Source organism: Musa acuminata, chromosome BXJ3-5 (assembly GCF_036884655.1).
Source record: "Musa acuminata AAA Group cultivar baxijiao chromosome BXJ3-5, Cavendish_Baxijiao_AAA, whole genome shotgun sequence".
NCBI lineage: Eukaryota > Viridiplantae > Streptophyta > Magnoliopsida > Zingiberales > Musaceae > Musa > Musa acuminata.
Window position 1 is genome coordinate 3,451,224 of NC_088353.1, and position 13,919 is coordinate 3,465,142.

General features: G+C 39.9%; 1 protein-coding gene and 1 pseudogene across 1 annotated transcript; both read left to right on the top strand.

Annotated features, from left to right (window-relative positions):
• Positions 1-1,939: 1,939 nt before the first annotated feature.
• Positions 1,940-7,728, top strand: LOC103984631 (transcription factor LHW-like; annotated as a pseudogene).
• Positions 7,729-7,984: 256 nt separating this feature from the next.
• On the top strand, positions 7,985-13,729 carry LOC103984630 (uncharacterized). The gene is made up of 6 exons (XM_065151188.1): positions 7,985-8,219; positions 8,612-8,860; positions 9,299-9,371; positions 11,080-11,233; positions 12,521-12,562; positions 12,646-13,729. The coding sequence occupies exons 2-6, from the start codon at positions 8,790-8,792 to the stop codon at positions 13,497-13,499; spliced, it is 1,194 nt and encodes a 397-aa protein (XP_065007260.1). The 5' UTR covers positions 7,985-8,219; positions 8,612-8,789; the 3' UTR covers positions 13,500-13,729.
• The last annotated feature ends 190 nt before the right edge of the window (positions 13,730-13,919 follow it).

Here is a 13,919-nt window from a genome sequence, read left to right on the forward strand (position 1 = left end):
CCACCAAACACAGTAAACTTCAGGAGCTACATGAGCTAATCATTTCCAACCCTTGGCTTATGGACTATCATGTCATATTGCAATACAATTACTTGTGACAGCAACAGAAGAAGAAAAACTTGCAATCTTATCCGCTCTTTTGCTTATATGTTGTTGTAGAACACAGGTAATCAAAATCTCTACTGTAGTCATAACTCTGTAGTTTATTATGGTCGGCTTACGAAGTATATGTTTGTAGCTTAATTTAAGGCTTTTTTTTCCATGTAGAGAAAATAATGGCAGAGTCGAGATGTTCTAAGCCTTTAGATACAAGTCTCTGCAGGTAAACAAACTATAGTTCATTAATGAGGCAGTACTACCAGCTCATGGAGCATGCAACACTCTGCAGTGAACTCACATGGGGTTATCTATTTTCTTTGCTGTGGTGTCATCCACAACAAGCAACACCATGCTTCTCTTTTCACCAGCTCTCTTTCTGCAAAAGAGACTGAGTGATAACACAAGGAGAGCAGCACTTTCTGAGGCCATTGACCTTGCCGTGAAGGGCCATGATGAAGGAAGGGGGGGGGGGGGGGGGGAACACTTCCTGAAGCTTGAGGAGACAAAATTATAGGGCTTGATGCTCAGAATAATGGGGACACCTTTGTGCTTGCAGCAACAAGTGGTGGACCCCCCCCCAGGCTTTGCCCACCCACAAGTTGATCATGGTGGTGTTAGGGTTTTCCCCAGACCACCACATCCATGGCATAAGTAGGAAGGAAAAGAAAACTCATGAGGAAACCCTAGCAATATTATTCCTGTGGCAGGCTCTCTCAATCATAGGTGAACAAGTATGATTGGATTAGCAACAACAAAATAATCACTCGAGTGGAGCCCTTGAGATGTCTAAATAATGTGCTGCTGTTGGAGTGCCAAGTGAGATAGAGGGAGGGGGCAACTCCACCTTGGTTGCAGAGATCCTTACTGCTCGAAGGACTTCTTTTTCCTCCTGTTGTTAGGGTTTTTTCCTAGGCTACAGTTCTAGTCAAGATTCCTATATTGTGTGGGGCTTATCATATTAAAGGGAGAGGTCATATCTCTTGGTCTGTGAGGGAACCGGTGAGTGGCACTGTCCTAGGCAGACATTATGCCTTATGATGCATGATCCCTACACTTTTATGACTGTGGACCTTGGATTCCATAGCCACATAGCTTTAGGTTGTGCCCCATAGATAGAGAGATAGATAGTTACATACATACTCGTCTTTGTCGAGAGAGAGAGAGAGAGAGAGAGAGAAGATCTCGACAGTTTAAGGCAGTGGTCTATGGAGGTCCCAAGAGGAATAATACGGTTCACAGACAGAGAACAAAACACTCAAAGATAGTGGAGCAAGGAGTACTGAGCTGTTACCGCTTAATCTATCATCTTCTTCTGTGGGAGTACAATCCTAACTCACTGCTCCATGGAATACTTTTATCTTGTTCTTTCTTAAAAGTATAAGAGTTGGGGAGTTTTAGATTTCTTTCTACCTGAAAGGAAGTGAAGTCCATAAAAGAAATCTGCACAAGGAATACCGAGAGCCTTTTTTGCTTCACTCTACTCTTGTAGGGGTTCCAACTTGGTCGGGCTTCATTATCAACCTAAATAGTACCCTAAGGACATTATGAACTCAGCTTTCAGCAATTAAATTCCAAATGACTGCTTTTTTCCTTTAATATAAACTGTGCCACAGAATTCTATGATCAGATCGTGTCCTCTCCGAAGGGTTTTGATGGAGCCCCAAAACTGGTCGAATGTACCAACTTCATAATGGAGAAGCTGACACATTTATCTCCTCTCTCTCTCTCTCTTTCTCTCTCTTAATTATCATTAATTAATCAAATAAATTAATAATAAATAAATAATAAAAAAATAAAACAAATAAAACAAATATTGCCCCCTCTCTCACTCTCGCTCTCCCTCCCCGGTGGGGTGAGAGTGCACGGAAGAGAAATCCCCTCGCCAAAACATCGCCGATCTTTTCCCGTCTCTTTCCATTATAACGCTCCCGACCGCAACTGGAAAACCGGTGTCTTGTCCGGGCCCGGTTCACCCCGCGAGCTACTTGAACCGCTCGTCGCTCCCTCCCGCAAAGGAAGAGGGAGAGAGAGTGAGGCGAGTCTGAGAGCAAAGGCGAGTGCTTTAGGGTTTCTTTGCTGCTGCCTGTCCCTTCTAGCACTCTTTCTCTTGTGAGCTCGGACCGACGAGTTGGTCTCCGGTGCGGCGCCGGCGTTGCCGGATTTGAGATAGCCGCTCGCGGGGCTGTGGTGGTCGGGGAGTGCTCTGGTCTGGAGCGTCGACCTCCGAGATTCGGGGTAACGACCGGCTGTGATATCTTAGTTTGTTTGCATTCGGTTGCAAGATTTGGAATCCTTTCGGATTTGTTTTTGCTGTGTCTGATGTGAGCTTGCGAGGATCTTTTTGGGGTGGGGGTTTAATTGAGGCTTGTCTCTGCTCTCTTGTGGTTTCTACCTAATCCCAGACTCATGGAATATGACATGAATGGGGATGAGTTCTCCAGTTAAAACCAATCCTTTTCTTGTTTTTGGCATATTAGGCATTGTTCAGCATTCGTCCTCATTGACATGTTTTTGTTTGTCGATACATGTATTTTGGTAGAGTGTTCGATGGTTGAAAGAGAATATTCTTTATTTGATGGCGAATTTGACGGTATCGTCTTTGGCTTGCTTTTGATGGATGGCTTTCCTCTTTATACTACAGTAGCAAAAAATTAGCTTTGCTCTTTCTTTTCCCCCTCCTGGTAAAAGTTGCCTCTTTTTGCCAAAGCAACGTAAAGGAAAACGGATTGTGGTTCTTCTAGGTGCCATCGGTTCTTGATCTGCTCAAAACAATCTTCTTGCGATAGAACCACCACTAGTGTTCCTTGAAAACTTTCAGATCTAGCTGTCACTGTGCGTTTGTGATGAATTAACTTGCAGAAAAACTGATAAGATCTTAGAAACACATGCTCGGTGAAGGGTATTAGCAGCTGTATTCTGTGGTGGTTTACCTGCATTACACTTTTTTTTTCTCGGTTTCTTGTTGCAGTTGGGTATCAACAATACAAAATCTGTTCATTTTTCGTGATCACTGCTTCACCTGAAGTGCTTGATCAGTACATTGTATCGACAATTGGGTTTTTTCTCTTACTAGATTTTCAGGACTAATATGATCTACTTCCTCTTCCAACAAAATTTGAACATCTAAATATTCTTCCTATACAGCTTGGTTATTGTCCACCTGGATTTACTAATTTTTTTTATGGATATGTATTTTTGTGAGTAAGTTTGTGTTCAGCTTTTGTGAAAGTCACTAATGATTTCTGGTGATCTATGTCTAATAGTTGCAGAAATAGTTGTTGTTTCCGACTGCCAACATCTTTTTCTGTTTCTTGTGGCACAGAATAATTGGAGACACTACAAGTGAAAATAAAATGGACTTGTCACTATTCTCATAGTTGAGATTTAGTTTCAGCCATCTCCTCTGCCCAACTGAAATTGTCCCAGGTAGAGCTGGATACCTCTTCGTTAAGTTGCACAGATGTTTTAGCATGCTTATATGCTTAAAAAAGGATGTAAGATTTCTTTGATATTTCTCTTTTGTTAGCACATAATAGATTAGAGAGTGAAAGTTGGAAGGTTTGAACAATTTTCTACAAGCATAATAATACATATGCAGAGCAACTTACATACTTGCAAGTCAGATACGTATACAAATTAAACTTCACATTGTGTTGAATAACTTATCCTTTGTTTATCTATCTTTCTCATCATTGTAATCTTTTTTCCAAGCCTTAAGAAGTGCTATGTAGAAGAAAAATGTTTGTGTTGCATCTTCTATGCTTGTGCTGAATATTTCTCCATCTAAAGTTTATGACTAGTTTCTTTTGTCAGTTTCTATTTGCATTAATCCGATTGTCTTCATGCTTAGTACAAATCTACTATTTTTTTTAATTTTTACATTAAATGATTAAGGCTTTTTGCTGAACTTTATTGAAATTGCATCATAACTTTTTTTCTTCCCCTCCTGTTTAGTATTTACTCCGACCATGTTTTTGATGCAACATCATGCTTAAACTTTTTGTAGTTCATCAAAGGTGCGGGAATTCTGCAGACAGATGGTTAAGCAAGTATCATATTTTGCCTGGTCTCTTTGTTTCGACACTTGCAGATGCAATTTGAATGCCTAGTTGCTCAACCTCAATTTTTTTTGCACTGCATTAGGTGTATGTAACTTGTGGATGGTTCAAAAGATCAAATATGAACTCTAAAACAAGGCATAATAAAATAAAATAGAGGAGAAACTGTTTACAACTGTATTTCAAATAGTCTTCATCCACAGATGCAATGTTTAGCATATGGTTGAAAACCTGCATATATTTGAAAGACTGTTGGTTTAGCATACGGTTGAAAACCTTCATGGAATAAGCAGCCTTTTCTTTCCTTTTCTTTATTTTGTTGGAAGAAAGTAAAGGACTCAAAAAGAAGAGAGACAGAGGGGTTGTCCTCCATGTAAAAGAAGACGGCACTTGGTTTTTCCTCCGAGAATTTATTCTTTCAATATTAGCAAGTTATCTCAACAATGTGGGTGGTACATGTCTGTCACATTAAATTAACATCACTAGTGGATTGAAACTGCATCATCAGAGTTACTACAGTATATTCAATTTTTTCATATACTGTAGCATGTTGTAGAAACTTGATAAATTATCATTATCTCTGATACGGATCATGATTTGATATGGTTTAGGCCTAACATATTCCTGATATTTGGAGTTCGAATCAAGTCAAGTGCTCACATCGGATAATGGAGAGTGTGACAGAACAGTTCCAATATGTAGATAGTCATGAAGCAATTGAGTTTTGCGATCAGCATGGAGCATTTGGTTTTACAAGTTCTTCTGGAGATGCTTATTCTTGTTATCAGAACACCAACTCATTCCATGAAGCCTATGGAGAACAGTTGAGTTACCCAAGTACTTTAGGAGGGCAAGCTCTGGCGCCCAATACTTTGGGATCTTATCATGAACTCAATTCTCATAAAAGCAGCATGATTGCTCATGTAGTAGAAACCCCATTAACTTGTTCTACTGGTGATTCTAGAGACTTCTACAACTCATTCCAGAATACATCCTTCATGAGTAGAAATTCCGCACTTCACCTCACACAACAACATAATGCAGCCATTGTCCAAGCTCAAGTTCAGATGTCACCTACTACCAAACTGGTATCAGTTTCTCATTGTCCAGTAAATTCAGGTGCAATGTACTTGAAGACAAATAGTTGCTCTAACACCAATGTCAAGCAAGGGCTGTCATCTGGTATGAGAATCACTTTTACTAAAATTCAACTCTTCCTTTTTTGCTGTATGAATAAACTGTATGAATCTTGTGCAGATTCTCCATCATCTAGAAAATTTGTATTAAATGATTTCATGCAAAGACCAAGATCTTCCGAGATTGTCAAAACTTACATTTATGGTGCAGAGAAGTTACCTTCGCCGCTGGGTGATCTATCTGGTGGCAAACCTTCTGGCCTTTTGTCCTCTTTTGCTTCAGAACACATAGATGATTTTGCCACTACTGATCCAGATTTGAGTCCTGAAAGTTCTTTGTTGTTTCATTCCAAAGGTGTCCCAGTGACTCGCCAATGTGATCAACAATCCGAGCATGTTATTGATAATACAACTGCACAAAACAATGAGAGGGGTGTCAGGTCTAAATCATCTGCAGCTAGTTGCAACATGATTACCTGGTCATCTGGTAAGCAAGTTGAGAACTCCATCTCAGCTGCAGTTAATTCACTGGTGTTAGAAAATGATAGACAGGACAACTCTTCAATATCACCTATGCAACTACTTTCTGACAATAACTTGTTTGATGGCATAGAATTCGATATGAGGCAAAACAACTTTGGGCATGACTTGTGGGATGACGTTACAATGCCAGTTGGCCGTAACAATTGTTCGAATCGTAGTGCTGGTACTTCAAATTGCGTCTCAATGATGGAGATGGCCTCAATTTCTGGTACCGATAAGGGGCTCTTCTCAGAGTCTGGTTTTCAACAATTACTTGATGCTATAAACGGTGATCATGTTCATAAAGCTCCTGCTCACAGTTCTGGTGCAAAATATGTTCATCCAATATCTGGTTCTGACTTGGAGAATCAATGTTCTACTAGTTTGTGTGGTCCTTCAGTGAACAGATATCAGGTTCCATCCGTAGTTCTTCCTCCCATAAATGGTACATCTGGTTTGTTGTTGCCATACTGTAATTCTGAGGTTATTCATGGATCTCCAAAACATGAAGTGTCAAACTCCAACATCTGTTCATGGATTGATGATAGCTGCAGTATGAACACTGAGGGTTCCGTTCTGGATCAGACCAAGAAGCCTGAAGAAGCTGCAAAAGTTGTTAAGAAAAGAGCAAGACCTGGTGAAAGTACACGGCCGAGACCAAAAGATCGACAACAGATACAAGATCGTCTGAAAGAATTAAGGGAGCTTGTGCCTAATGGTGCAAAGGTACACTCAGAATTTGTTCTGTAATTTACTCAATTGGCTGCTATATTTGATCTGCTTTTTTGTATATACCTTTCTTTGACTTGACAGTGTAGCATCGATGCTTTATTGGACAAAACAATCAAACATATGCTTTTTTTGCAAAGTGTGACAAAATATGCAGACAAACTTAAGCAAGCTGATGAACCCAAGGTACAAAATCTGGTAGCTATATTCTTAATATAGATATTCTCATTCCAAGCAATATTGATACAAATATTCTCTTTTTTTTTTTCACTCCCTAATTATCTCATTATGTGAATGTTGTAGATAATCGGTGAGGAGAGTGGTGTTGTCTTAAAAGACAATTCTGGTGGTGTTGGTGGTGGTGCAACCTGGGCATACGAAGTTGCAGGGCAAACAATGGTCTGTCCAATAATAGTTGAGGATCTCACACCCCCTGGCCAGATGCTAGTCGAGGTAACATAACATCCTATCTAATTTTTTTCAGACCTACTTCTAAGCATCTAAAAACTGGACATATCATTTACTGCAGATGCTGTGCGAAGACCGTGGACTGTTTCTTGAGATAGCAGATATCATACGTGGATTCGGCTTGATAATCTTGAAGGGAGTAATGGAAATTCGTGAGCGTAAAATTTGGGCAAGATTCTTGGTCGAGGTAGGTTTTAGTTGAATTACAAAAGTTCGACATGCTATATATATCCCATGTTCACCAGTTAAACCTGTGGTTTTATTCCACTGTAGGCAAACAGGGAGGTGACCAGAATGGATATATTTTTGTCGCTCATCCAGCTATTACAACAAAACAGCTGCTTGCGATCCGGTGATCTAGCAAATAAGATTATCGATAAAGGACCACCATTGTTCTCTGGTTACCATCAATCTCCTATTGTCAGTTCCAGCTAGTGTATCTGAGAGACTGCAAAGAAAGATCTACCACATGTCTAAATTATGGTTATCCTGGAAAGCACTATACGGAGGCAGGCAGGCAGGCAGGTATCGACACCATGGAAGATTGCAAGGGTTTGCAGCAACACAAGTGCATCAATGAAACGTGGATCCAGCTATGGTATGATGTGCCCACAGGATCATGGGTCTGATGTAGGAATTGAGATATTAGTTGCTATTAACCATGTAAAGTTGTGAACACTCTGACCTTCAGGTATTAATCTAACCTGTTTAGATGATGGAAGCTGGTGTTGAACATCTGATATTTAGCTGAATTTTGATGCTTTGCATGGGCTTATCCCTTTGTTCCTTGAGAAAACTAAGCTGTGATTTAAGATCTGTAATCATAGATCAATTCAACTCTCGGCACACTGCTGTTTAGTGAGCAACAGCTTCCCAAGAAAAAGAACAAAAATATGAGAGCAAGCACGACTCGCGGTAAAGTTAACGGGCGCTCAATTAGTGGGCCAGGCGGCCGCCTTCACTTCGGCGCGGGACAGGCGGCCGCCGGATTCAAATCGGGTCGAGCGAGCCCGATCACTCAATCTGGGCCTAACCTGGTTCACTGGATGTCGTTCGATCGAACCAGATCAACTAATCTAACCCCCTTCCCCGCTCACGCACGCGACGAGACGACCCCTGGAAACCTAATCGGCGAACCGCCGCGGCGGCAGCAGCAGCAGCGTCTTCCTCTCCATTGAGCCGTCTTCCTCCAGCGGGCTCGTCGTCGGTATATCTCTCTTTCTCTCTCTCTTCCTCCTCCTTCGCCGTCGCCCACTCTGCCGCAGCGCTCTTCCCATCCCCCCCGCCGCCAGCGTCCCCTCTTGTTCGCCTCGTGGCAGCTGTCTTCCCCCCTTCCTCCTTGCACCGACAGCCTCCTCCTCCTCCTCCCTGCGCTAGCGGCTTCCTCTGTATCGTCCTTTCAGCCCCGTTGCAACTGCTTCGTTTAGAATATTTTTTATTATTGCTTTTTCATCTTTATCCTTTTTTATTCGAAAATATTTCATAAGTTTCTTTTTTCTATAAACTTATTATTTGGTTTATTATAAAAAAAAACTGTAATCAAATATCGATCTATATGTTTTATATTATGTTAACATAATTCATTTCTGGAGTCGACAGTGATCGACTTTATCAGATCCGAGACCGAACCGTTTACGGCCCATAGAACGCGCTCTGTCTCGGGTGAGGCCGTGCATTCCAGAAAGCTCTCGTCGAAGTCGGATGAAGAGCGAGCGCGAAGTGGGGGTGTTGCAATCCTAATTCGTAGCAGCGTGCAGAATTTTTTCTTTGATCGAAGATGGATGAGGTGGTCATAACAGAATCTAATCCTTCCAGTTCTGGGTCTGATACGAGGATTATATGCCGTGTGTGAGTTCTTCCTCCTTCACTTGAAATTTCATCATCTTTTTTGGTCTTGGATTTGATCGGCAAGTCAAGGCCTTTCCTTGATTTCAAAGTATTGATTCTTTCGATTCAATTTTGTTTTTCTTTCTGATGAGTAGAGCGGAGAACGGTTGTAAGGTAAGAATTTTTAGTGAGGTGGTTACTGAGGATTTGATGGGCCTGTTTAAGGTTTCTTTTATTTTGAATGGTTGCCTATGTTGCTTTAGATTGGAAATTTTATGAATATATGGTCTGTACTCTGCTTGGTTTTTATGATTGTAATGTTAATCATTAGTAACAGGGATTTTGAACCATAAAATCGGCCAATTTCTTTTTCCAAGTTATCTCTAGGAGCCTGAAGTTAACATGCTTATCATAGTCGTGGTTGATACCAATGTTGTTTTTTTTTGTATCATCTTGCAGTTGCCAGAAGCAATTTTCTCAGTATACTTGTCCTCGGTGCAATTCTCGCTACTGCTCTCTTCAATGTTACAAGGTGAGATGACAAAACAGTGTGTAACCCAGTGTGCAATTTATTTTCGATGTAAGTCAGTAGTTTTGTTAGGAACTATTTTATGGTACAAGTGTAGTGATAATTACTCCGGTAACATATTACTCTAGTGATGGATTTGAAGGATTCTTTGATTTTTCTGAATCATGTCCATCAAGAATCATGTCCATGTGTGAAGTTGATGTGGGTTGTTTGTTGTGGAATCAAGATGGAATCAAGGAGTTGCTGAAGATATGCTGATTCCATTATTTCCATCTATTTCTCGAAGATGCTTCTCTAAATCAATCTATGCCATTTGCAGTAGTCTCAAACTTGTGTGAGCATTGTCAGATGATCTTTGTATGCTACTTTTCTTGCTTGTGCTTTTCCATGCCATCCTCTCAATTTTCTTAATAGTTGTAACTTGGTCTAGGGCTTAATGTTTAAACAAGCTTTACGTGTGTGGTAGGTCCAAGCTTCAGACATGCCTCAAAGATAATCTTCAATGCCACCTAAAATTTTTAAGTAGGAACAGCCAACTTTGAGTTCACAAATTTCATTTAGCAATCATCTCTTGTCATCAATCCTTCATGAAACTAATGTTGTGCTGCTTAGATGCTTAAGTTCTGACACCTAAGCTTAACTGATTTATGTGAATGCTATGAATGCCTTTTTCCTTCATATTATTGTGACTTATATGTAAGGGTTCTTAAATATTTTTGAGGTATGGGTGTCAAGCTTAAGTAGAAAGTAGGTTGGATGGGATAGTTGATGGTAAGGGTGTATATGCGATAACATATTTGGCAGCAATATTGTCAAATGAGGGCACGTAGTTGGCTACCTAGGTGTTTAAATGGGCTTGGATACCTAACCCAATGCCCCTTAATCTGAGTTAAGTGAGCTAATTTCAGAATATTCATTTCAGCATGTTTGTCCCTTGAATGAAGGCACAGCGCACAATGCTTGGCTGAAACAAGTTTTTAACTTTTTAATTTTTTTTTTTCTTTAGTTTCATAAGGTCACCAACTCTCCAATCTCTTGTTAGCCTTAGATTTTAGGTTTTTAGCATTAACTTCTATAGGGGCCCAGCAGGAGTGGGAGATCCTTAAGGCAGCGGCAAAGGATTGAATTGAAAACTAGTAGGGATTTGTAATTTGGAGTAACACCTAGCAAAGGCTTGAAGTAGACACTTGTAGGGACTTTGAGCCTATTGCTTTATATTAAATCATTCATCGTTTTAAGCTTTTCATGGTGGTGGTGGTGTGTGATATATTACATGTTTGGATTAAGGAAACTATGATTGTGTTTACTTATTTTTATTTTTATTGTTATTGTGTTACCTTGAAATGACTTTTTAAAGACTGAACTGCCTGAAATTTAGAAGATCTGTCTAAAAACTTAGATGATTCCTAGGCATCTAAGGACTTTGCTGCCTTAAGGGCTTTGTTGCCTCCAGATCACTTTTGACCACCTTGAGAACCATGCATGAAACATGAAAGCACACACAAACAAAACTCTACCTTATGTAACTGCACAACCACCCTTCATGTTCCAGATTCCTGTTGTTCTGTCAAGAGGAAAAAGTGTTCTCTCTAGATGCATTCATCTTAGTGGTACATGAGTTGTTAAATCAATGCCACAATTGTTTTTTAAGAGTATGAGCTTTCTTTGGTTGAGATCTAAAGTATCAAACATGATTGTCTCCTCACGACAGAGGCACAATCTTCGCTGCACAGAATCTTTCACGCGTGAGAATGTTATGGAGGAGTTGAAACAGGTGCAACCAGATGAGGAAACAAAGAGGAAAATGTTGGACATACTCAAGCGGTTCCACTCTGAGGAAGAGATGAGCTCTGATGATGAAGAGGGTACGTGATTAACTAATTCACTTTGCTTTAAGGGATCTTATTATTGAATCATACCATTGAACCCAATTCTTCTGGTTTTTCCTTGAAGTTCATTTTCATTTTAGGATTATTCATTTTCTCATGTGTAATATTTATGTGATAAAATAGAAATATCTTTGCAAATCAAATTAATAAAATATTCGGCTCAGATAGTGGTATGTCAGAAAAGGAGAATAATTTTATAGATGATGGCTGTATATTGTTTCTTAGTGGCTTGCTAATTTAGGTGTTTTATGGTACTCGATTCACCTAGGGCCTGAACCAAAACTTGGTAGGCTTATTAATCCAAATGGAGATCATACCTGAAATTTCTGGGCGTTCCCTTTGTAATTGGATCTGTACACATTGTAGTTATAGATTAAGGATCCTTATATGATCTGGTAAGCTTATTAGATCTGAAAAGTTTTACACCTGAAATTTGATTTTTGGTTTTCAAGTTGTTGGGCTTGGCTTGATCAGAACCCCATTATATAATAAGAGGATATACTATATATGTTATTATGATTAAAATTACATATAACAAAATTCTATGTAATTATAGTTATGAACATGGCCATGTGGCTACTTAAAAAAATCAAAGATAAAAATGATGGCCTTATCTGATTTGATATACACCATTAATATTTTGTCATATTACTCACTGTAAAGGGTGTCAAATAGGTGTGCATAGTTTATTTTTGCATGTACGAGTATCCTGCTAACCTGATTGTAGAACCAGAAAAGATGTTCTTGGTGAAAATTTTCCAGACTCAGTATATATGTTGACTATAAACTAACTACATTTTCTTTACCTTGAGTGTTCATGTCCGTGTATGATGTGATGCCTTTGATCTAGATATGCAAATGTCTGAAATAAAATGAAAGGGAAAAAGGAAAGCGAGAGGAGCAGATGTTCAAGGAAAATTTGAACTCTGTTATGTCTTGTACTTGTTTTAATGCACATATCTAGATACTTATGCTCATATAAGCACCCTACCTTTTCGTACATAAATGCTCATTACTGTACATTATTATACAGAAAGACTAACTGGTGTGCCTGACTATAAATGTGGCACCATAGCAACAAAGACATTTCATGTAGCACCTGAATGCACCATTTGAGCTGACTGGCAGAATAATAACTAATTCTCAAACAAGAGAAGGAAAAAAGAAAGGTTGCATTGTTCTTCCTGCAAATTGTATGCCTATGCTGCTTGCAGTTTGATTAACTTTGAATCAAGTCATAGCTGTTTTTTTTTCTTTTTGCAGAATCCACGCTATCAGAGGAGATCATTCAGAAAGTTTTATCTGGTATGTCATTATTGCTTCCTCTCATAGTCGTTCATAATGCACAGTCCTCTTGTTTGAGTGATCTGCTTATTTTCAATTTGTAGGTCAAGAAGTCATACTTGAAGATTTATCTCCCGAGGAACTGAAACAATTTAGGAGAGTTATAGCATCCGGAGAGCTTAGCAAACTTATTGAGCCATGGACCCCTTGGTGGAGACAGCCTTCTGCAAGATCTATATCGCTTAGCCCTGAGGGATGCCAGCTTGTTAAGCCAGTTGAGCTGGCAAATGGTCCTGAAGATAACATTGCTGAGAATCCAGTCGGCCCAGAAAGTCCGCTGCCACCACTAAGGCAGTTGATACGCGGGGACCCTTCTCCTTTTCTAGCAGTTCATGTGGTTGATGTTCTGTACAGTTACTGCTTTACTCTTCGCCTTTACAATGGGGACTGGCATTCTGATCCCTTGGGTTCTGCTACTGTGGCATTGGGCATGTCGAAAGTCATGGGTGATCTTGGGCGACCTGAGACTGTGGCAGAGGCACTTGCAGCATGCTTGGAGGAAACATGCTCGCCGGTCTATAGACACACCGGAGGTTTCAGTTTTGGGATTGGACTTGTTGATGATGTTGTTTGTCTCCTTTCTTTGGGGACTAATGCTCTAGTCTGCTTGCTGTGTGATCTGCAAAGGCTTATTCAAGCAGGTGAAAGAATACTCAAGTCTGAGAAAATTGGCAAGACAGAAAGAATAGATACAATCAGAAAGCTAAAGTCTGCTGACAGGAAGGTGTCTTTCTTGATGTGCTGGGTTCATGAACAGCCAGCAGAGGTTTGGTCAACGGTAGAAAATTTTGTTGAATTGGAGAAAACTTCTCTTGCACAATTGGATCATGGAAGTAAAAATTTCAAAGATGAAAGGAAAGGGAAGCAAGGATCAAAAGTTCTCATTCAGGAGGTTTAGAGCATCCTCAATGTAAAGAAGCTTTCAACAATTTAGTGCTTCATTAGCTGACTTGCCATTGCTTTTGCACAATCATTTCACCAGTCAAAGGAGGGAGTTCATAACTATAAATTACATGTTTTATGCTTGAGATCGTGCATTCCTGATTCACCAGCAACGTGTTCAGGTAGGGTTACAAGGATCTGTAAACTGAGTAATCTATGTCATTCTCATGCAGTTGTTTATCGTGACTGATAATTGTCGATATTTCCTTTGAATGTATAAAAATTATGCTGCAACAAAAAATGTTTCTTCAAGGAACGAAAGCAGGAAACAAAATAGAGGAAGATTTTATGCATCAGTTCTGAAGGCAGAGAGAAACCGCCCAGCTAACACAATGATCACAAGGACATTCTGCCTCAGGATGGTGCTGAAGCAGGA